The 7,945-nt window shown below is 40.9% G+C and overlaps 1 protein-coding gene across 3 annotated transcripts in view; it reads left to right on the top strand.

The window, feature by feature from the left end:
• The first annotated feature begins 2,315 nt into the window (after window positions 1-2,315).
• LMLN (leishmanolysin like peptidase) overlaps window positions 2,316-7,945 on the top strand; it is a 138,432-nt gene continuing 132,802 nt past the window's right edge. For all 3 annotated transcript variants that reach the window (XR_007457285.1, XM_049628330.1, XM_049628331.1), the window contains exon 1: window positions 2,316-2,672. Coding sequence is in view for 2 of the 3 variants with exons in the window: in XM_049628330.1 (XP_049484287.1) it covers window positions 2,454-2,672 (219 nt within the window). In the remaining variant the exon portion in view is untranslated. The remainder of the gene's footprint in view (window positions 2,673-7,945) is intronic.

Here is a 7,945-nt window from a genome sequence, read left to right as displayed (position 1 = left end):
GCATCAGTTTGCAGTATGGTGGCTGTAGAAATTTGTTGGAGTAGCAGCTAGCTAGTCCTTTTATTAACCATTGTCTTGACATTCCACTGAAAATATCAACAAGAAACTTGGAGTTGGTCAAACTCAGTCCCTTTTACAGTTTTTAATTGTATTTGGGTTCCCTAAGAAACCTGCCAAAAAACAATTAGTGTGCCAAAAAATGGGTGGTGGTGGGGTCAGAAAAAACCATTGAAGGAGATGATGCAGGAAAGGATTGGGCACTTGTAGCATATGGCAGTTCTAAGAAAGCTGTGCTTATTAGTCCAATGGTGGCCATCCTCAAGCCAAAGTTGCTGTTGAGAAGGAAGATCCCAGATTTCACAGAAATGGCCTTGTGTTTGTACTGCCAGTATCATTTGGCCTTATATGGGAAGTATGGCTTCAAGGCAAGAGGTGGATGGGTCAGATGCAGTCTGGGTCCAATGTTAATCATGTTTTCCTCACAATCTAAGCAGTGCATTTCATGGTCACAATTTGGTTATTAGAATCCTAAGGAAATTGACATTGGAAACTCAGGTCAATGGCAGGAAGTACCTATCTCAGACCTCCAGTGAGATTTAGTTGTTGAAAAACAGCAACATAATCTAAAACTACTGACTTTGTTGTGTCATGTACTTGTTACTCTTGGGGTGGTTGGGTAGAGGAAGAAATGCTTGGGGAGGTATTTTGGGAATAATTGGCATGATTTTTTGTGAAGGCAGGAGGCATTTGAGGAAACCTTCAACTGGGTTATGTAGTGGAACTGAAAACTATGGGCAATAATTGGAAAAGTGTGTAGAAACCTAAGAAATGCCAGATTATGCAAGGTCTTGTGTACTGTACTAAGGATTTAGGAGAATTTAAAGATGAGTTGAGTCTTAATGGGTAAGGTGTACTAGCTTTGGTTGCTGGGTGGGTAATAGTGCATTTGTAAAGTTGGGGAACCAGATTGGTTTTGTGAAGGGAAATGATGAGTTTGAGGAAGCTATAGGATACTCTGCTATGAAACATGTCCAGGAAGGCAGATGGATACTTGGGTCTGGATTAGGCATCCAGAAGAGGAAACCTCCTGATGGCTGTCACCTAAGTGAATATGGTATTCTGGTGGGATAGGTGATAGAGTAATGGAAGTGGATAAACAAGTGGTGGGCAATTGAGCAAAGAAAGAAGGCTGAGAATCCTTAGGATCACCTGAGTAAATGTAATGACAAAACAGTCTTGCATGCAAATTCATCCTCTTTAATAATAGAGCACTTGTAAATGAGGGTGCTTTATGTTTTTCTGTTCCCGTATTGAGGTTTGGTAGGTGCAGAGTTCTCAAGTCAAAAGTTCCCATTGGAGAAATTACATGTTTCAGAGAAACGAGCTTGAATGGCTAGCATTTTGTTGACTGGATCATTGAAACAGCCTCCCCTCAACGTAACACTACTGTTAAAACTAGGAACTTGGAAGTTTTTTGTGATCTTGTAGTGGAAAGAGCACATGTCCTGAACGTAATAAATTTGGTTTGGAATCCCAGTTCCACTAGTTTTGGCATGATAGATGTTCGGTAAAGAGCCATTACTGGTAGAATGCCTTACCCATGAATGAGTAAATGATCTTTACCAATGAATTGTACATCCTTATGGCTTTTCTTTCCTACCCCTACAGTTCCTAGCATAGTAATTTACAATATTCAGTTCCTGTTAAATGACTGTCCCAGTTCAGTGCTGCCAGTTACTAGTTTTAATTGTTTAATGGGAAATTTAATTGTTTAACAGGAAAATCTCCCAATTTTCAATTTTTTTATAGTTATAGCCTAGTTTAAAGGTAGTTTCCTTAATGGCATGGATTCACATGGTCTCTTGGTTAAATGCAGTTGCAATTTTTGTTTTGTTTTTAAGTAGGCTCCACACCCAATGTGGGGCTTGAACCTATGACCCTGAGATCAGGTAGATTCATGCTCTACCCATTGAGCCAGCCAGGTGCCCCTAATTCTTGGTTTTCATAGAAGTTAAGGGATGAGGTTGAATAGTAAAGAACTCATTGATTTTACAAGAAATGACTTAAGAAATGGGCGTAAAATCGGTGCCTGAGGATAAAATAAAAATGAAAATTATATTCCATCCATTTTTTTATATAGAGGGTAACCATTAAAGATTCTGTTACCTGGCACCTAGTGGATGCCTGCCTTCTCGGTGAATAACAGAGAAAGGGCCTCATACCTACACTCACTATCAGCACCCACTGGTCTTCCACAGCCCATCTCACGTGGGGCTCTAAACGGCACTTAATTGGCCGGCTTCGCGCGTTGAGACTCGACGGGCGTGATGCAGTTCCTCATCCGCGGTGAACTGGCTGGGTGATGCTAGCCAATCAAAAAGCGTCTTTCCGCCGACTATACCATTTGCCCCAGGGTGCGGGACTGGCGCTGGGGCCGAGACGTCACGTACTCCATGGTAACGACGCTCGGCCCAAAGATGGCGGCCGAGTGGGGTGGAGGAGCAGGTTCTCCTGGTTCAGGCCCGTGCCCTAGCCAGTGGCGCCGGAGCAGTTCTTTATGGGTCCGAAGCGTTCTGCTCTTGTTGGGCGGCCTCTGGGCAAGCGCCACATCTATTCCTGTCTCCTTGGACAGTTCCCCTCCCTGCCGGCACCACGTCCCCTCTGAGACTGAGGTAGGGCGACGGAGGGGCGGGAGCGGGCGCTGTGAGGGGAAAGTAACACGGGAGGCGAAGAGGTAGCGGGTAGTTGTTGGAACAAGATGTATTCGGAGGAGAAAGCGAAATAAATTGTGCCAGAGACTGAACTGTTAGAGGGCTGGACCTACTATTGTTGCCAGGTGGACCTTGGGCCCTGAGGCCTTGACTTAGCCCCTCCAAAAGATGTCGCTGGAGGCTCTTGGTCGGCCAGGAGAAAAAAGTCTAGGACTGACACAACATAGTAGATGAGCAGTACAAACAGGAAAGTTTATTAAAGTGAAACTACACTCTCGAGATGGGAGAGTGGGTGCGCTCAAGGAATAGCTGAGCCCGCTGGTTTTGTATTTCTATCTTTTATTGACAGTTTGTAACAAAGGGATGAAATATTCATTATTTGAAGTGAAGGTTTCTTGTAATCAGGGAGGTCTCCTTCAGGAATGTGGGTTCTGCCCTTTTTCTTGCCTTATTTGCCTAAGGAACTCTGGCGGGGATTTCCGAGACGCAATTCCTTCAAAACCGCAGTGCTAATGATATAACAACTGTATAATGAGCTTAGGTCACTCAAACTGTCAAAATGGCGGTCTTTTTGGTTTTGTTTTAGAGTACTGCCAGGACAGGCCTCTTACTTCCTCATAGTTGGGCATAACTTCGTCTTTGCTGGCCTCCAGGCATCCTGTTAGAGCCTAATTGCCTACTCTAACACTATTAACTCCCTTCCTGCACCAAGTGGCTGAGTTGGGCGCCAGGAACGTGATCGCTTTCCTGTGTGGAGAGTTGTATATAGGTAGTTCTAGAGCAATGGTTTTCAGCTTGAGCATGCATCAGAATCACCTGAAGGATTTGTTAAAACACAGATTGCTGCCCCACCCCCACTTTCTGACTCATTAGGTCTGGGATGGTACCCAGAATTTGCAGTTCAAGTTCCCAGATGGTTGATGATGATACTTGTCCAAAGACCACACTTTGGGAACTACTGGTCTAAAGGTTTGGGAAGAAGTTGATAGAGTTAAAGGCATTTGGGGACATTTGGGGAGTTCTCTGAAGACAAAATTCAGGTTTATTTTCAAATTCCTTCACCACATTGCTTTCTTTATCCTGTTCTCCTACCCTGGAAGGGCCTGCCTCCTTCACACTCCATTTTTCTCCCTCTCTACATTCTTTTAGTCCTAGTTTAACTTCCCTAACTTGAAGGCAGTCAGCTGAAACCACTCAGCAGAATTCACTTTCCATTTCATAGTACATCATAACTGTACTCTCTTCTGGCGCTTAACCAAGTACTGCATTGTGGGGAAGGTTTATTTCTCAGGCATTTCTTTGTAATCTTGTCTTTGTAGTTAAATTGTAAGGTTCCTTTGGAAAAGGTTTGTGTCCTTGATTTCTCCGTAGTACTGAGACCACAGTAATCAGCATTCTTTGAGGAAAGGAGACACAGTACTTGGGTCCGAGTGGCATGTTGTGATTGATTTTATAATTTGTCTTAATACTTTATCAGGAAAGATTGACCTAGAAATTTTCAGTTCAGCCCAGAAATCTAAGACTACTCATTTTTGTGGTAATTACCAAAAAGTTTTGTGCATACTGTTCATAACCATATGCGCCAAAATATTAAGTTTGGGGCTTGTAGCTGTAGTCCAGCTTTTATCATGACACTGCATTTTGGCTGAATTTTGCTTATTTTTTAGTATTCTTAGCAACTTTATAAATACAGTATTGTTGACTATAATCACTATATTAGATCTCCAGGAGTTATATATTTAACTGGTTGCCAGTTTGTACCCTTAAAAAAATATCCCCAATTCCCCCACTTCTGATGAATTCTTGAAAAAAAAAAAAAATCCTACAATGGCCTGTGCTTCTTTCTTTGAATTTAGATTACAATAAGAGAAAGCCATTCAAAGAACTGCAGAATCTCTCCACTAGAGGGAACCTAGATAGTTTCTTCTAGTGGTTGTTGCTAATGTACAAAACTACAGTTTATATTTGAACATTTCCGTGGATAGGGAGGTTATCTGCAGAGGGAGTCCCTTGCCTTTTGGAGATCACCAGTATTAAAGTTCTTTTTATAGAGCTGAAAACTCTTCCTGAAACTTCCACCCACTATTCCTACTTATGCCTCTTCACTAACCAAACTCAATAGTGATAGTGCTTCAGATATTAAAAATAAGCTGTTAACTTCTTTTTGAGACTTCTCATCCTTAATACATTTTCCTAGTTCTTAGAGAGTATTTAATAGCAAGTCCTCCTGCCCATTGTCTTAGCTTTAACTTAGACATAAAGTATATTCATTGTACTCATTCTAGTGACTATGCCTTTGTTAAATGCTGTGGGAAATTATGTAACATTTTTTGATGGTGGTGGGAAGTACAAAACATTTTGGGGAAAGAAAGGGGGGGGTGGGCACCTGGCTGGCTCAGTCAGTAGAGCGTGTGAGTGTTGCTCTCTGGGTTGTGAGTTCCAGCCCCATGTTGGGTGTAGAGCCTATTAAAAAAAATTTTTTTGGGGGGGGCGCCTGGGTGGTGCAGTCGGTTAAGCGTCCGACTTCAGCCAGGTCACGATCTCGCGGTCCGTGAGTTCGAGCCCCGCGTCAGGCTCTGAGCTGTCAGCACAGAGCCCGACGCGGGGCTTGAACTCACGGACCGCGAGATCATGACCTGAGCTGAAGTCGGCCACTTAACCAACTGAGCCACCCAGGCGCCCCTTTTTAATTTTTGTTTTAATGTTTACTTTTGAGAGAGAGAGAGAGAGAGACAGAGCATGAGCAGGGGAGGGGAAGAGAGAGAAGGAGACACAGAATCCAAAGCAGGCTCCAGGCTCTGAGCTGTCAGCACATAGCCTGACTCTGGGTTCAAACCCATAGATGATGAGATCATGACCTGAGCTAAAGTCAGATGCTTAACCTACTGAGCCACCCAGGCACCCCACATTTAACTTGTTTTCAACTAAAACCTCTAAGTTTTTAAATTATTATTATTATGTAAATTAAAACAAAAAAATGGAATAGTGTAATGAACTCCCATTGACCCATCACCCAGCTTTAACACTTACCATCATTCTCTCATTCTTATTTCCTATACTTCCACCCATTCCTCATTCTCTCGCTTGTTATTGTTACTTTTAAAAATTGTTGGAGTGCCTGGGTGGCTCAGTCAGTTGAGCTTCTGATTTTGGCTCAAGTCATGATCTTGGGGTTCATGGGTTCGAGCCCCATGTTGGGCTCTTTGCTGACAGGTCAGAGCCTGCAGCCTGCTTCAGATTCTGTGTCTCCCTTTCCTTCTGCGCTTCCTCTACTCACTCTCTCTCTCTCTCTCTCTCTCTCTCTCTCTCTCTCTCTTAAAACTAAATAAAAAATTTTTTAAGTTTGTTATTGTTTTATTTTTTATTTTAGAGCGGGAGTGTGAGTGGGGAAGAGGGGCAGAGGGAGAGGGAGACAGAGAATCCTAAGCAACTTCCACACTCAGCGCAGAGACCCACATAGGGCTCGTTCCCACGACCCCGGGATCATGACATGTTGGACACTCAACTAACTGAGCCACCCAGCTGCCCCTGTTTTTTTGTTTGTTCATTTTTAAGTAATCTCTATGCCCAATGTGGGGCTCAAACTCACAACCCCAAATCAAGAGTCCCATGCTCTACCTACTGTGCCAGCCAGGTGCCCCAAAAAGAGTTCTGATAAAATTTACATATATTGGAAATGCAATAAATGCAATCATGTACATCCACATAAAACTTACAACCCCACAATATAGAACATTTCCATGTCTCCAGAAAGTTCCCTCCCATCTGGTGCCAGTCAGTCTCTCCCATCCATCCCAGGCAACTATTTTTTTTTCATTATTTTTTCACATTAGATTAGTTTTGCCCCTTCTGGAACTTAATATACTCAAATGGAGTTATATACAATGTATTTCCGATAGCAAATTGTATATAATAGCATTTGCATTTTTGTGATTGATCCTGCTTGGTCATGATATATTATCCTTTTTATATACCTCTGAATTCAGTTTGCTAATAGATTGTTAAAGATTTTTGCATCTATGTTTATGAGTAATGTTGGTTTATGATTTCTTTTTTTTAGTGAAGTTTTTTTTTGTTTTTGATATCAGAACTATACTGGCCTCACATAATGAGTTGGGAAATGTTCCATCTTCTTGTATTTTCTAAAAGACTTTGTATAGAGGCACTCGCTGGCTGAGTCAGTGGAGCATGCAACTCTTGGTCTCAGGACTATGAGTTTGAGCCCCACATTGGACATGGAGCCTATTTAAAATAGTAATAATAATAATAACAATAATAATAATAAAAGAGTTTATATAAAATTGAAATAATTTCTTGCTTAAATGTTCAGTATAATTCATTATGGAGATCACCTGGGTGGGCCTGCCATTTTCTTTGTAGAGAGTCTTTACGATGTTTTTATTGAGATATAATTCATATACCATAAAATTCACCCACTTAAATGACCAATTCAATGATTTTTAATACATTTACAGAATTGTGCAGCTATCAGCAAAATCCAGTTTTAGAATTTTTCAATCACCTTAAAAGCCATTATCCCCATTTGTAGTTAATCCTTGGGGTGTCTGGCTGCCTCAGTTGGTAGAGCATGCAACTCCTGATCGTCAATTTGAGTCCCATGTTGGATGCAGAGGTAACTAAAAAAATTAAACCTTAAAAAAAAAAAAAAGAGCCCTTAAAAAAAAAAAATTTTTTTTGTAGATGTGCTTCAGCAGGTTGAGAACATTATCTTCTATGCTTAGTTTTTATCATGGATGTTAAATTTTATTAAATGTCTTTTTTGTATCAATTAATATAATCATGTAGCTTTTCTTCTTTACTGTATTGATATTGTGAATTACATTGATTTTTTTTGATGATAAAAAAAATTGCACTCCTGAGATTAAAACCCCAGTTGGTTATGATGTATTTCCCTTTTTACATTTTGCTGGATTTGCCTTGTTAATATTTGTTGATGATTTTGCATATATATTCACGAAGGATATTGTTCTGTAGTTTTTGTGGTTTTTTTCTGCAATAACTTTGTTGGGTTTGCTATTAGGGTAATGCTGGTCTCATAGAATGAGTTGGGAAATATTCCTCCCCCTTCTATTTTAAGGAAGAGTTTGCATATAATCAGTATTTTTTCTTCCTTAAATGTATAGAATTCATTAATGAAGCCATCTCAGCCTGGAATTTTCTTTTTCTTTCTTTCTTTCTTTCTTTCTTTCTTTCTTTCTTTCTTTCTTTCTTTC

The sequence above is a fragment of the Panthera uncia genome, chromosome C2 (genome assembly GCF_023721935.1).
Source record: "Panthera uncia isolate 11264 chromosome C2, Puncia_PCG_1.0, whole genome shotgun sequence".
Classification (NCBI taxonomy): Eukaryota; Metazoa; Chordata; class Mammalia; order Carnivora; family Felidae; genus Panthera; species Panthera uncia.
Note: the sequence above shows the minus strand (reverse complement) of the source record. Positions and strands in the feature narration are given on the sequence as shown.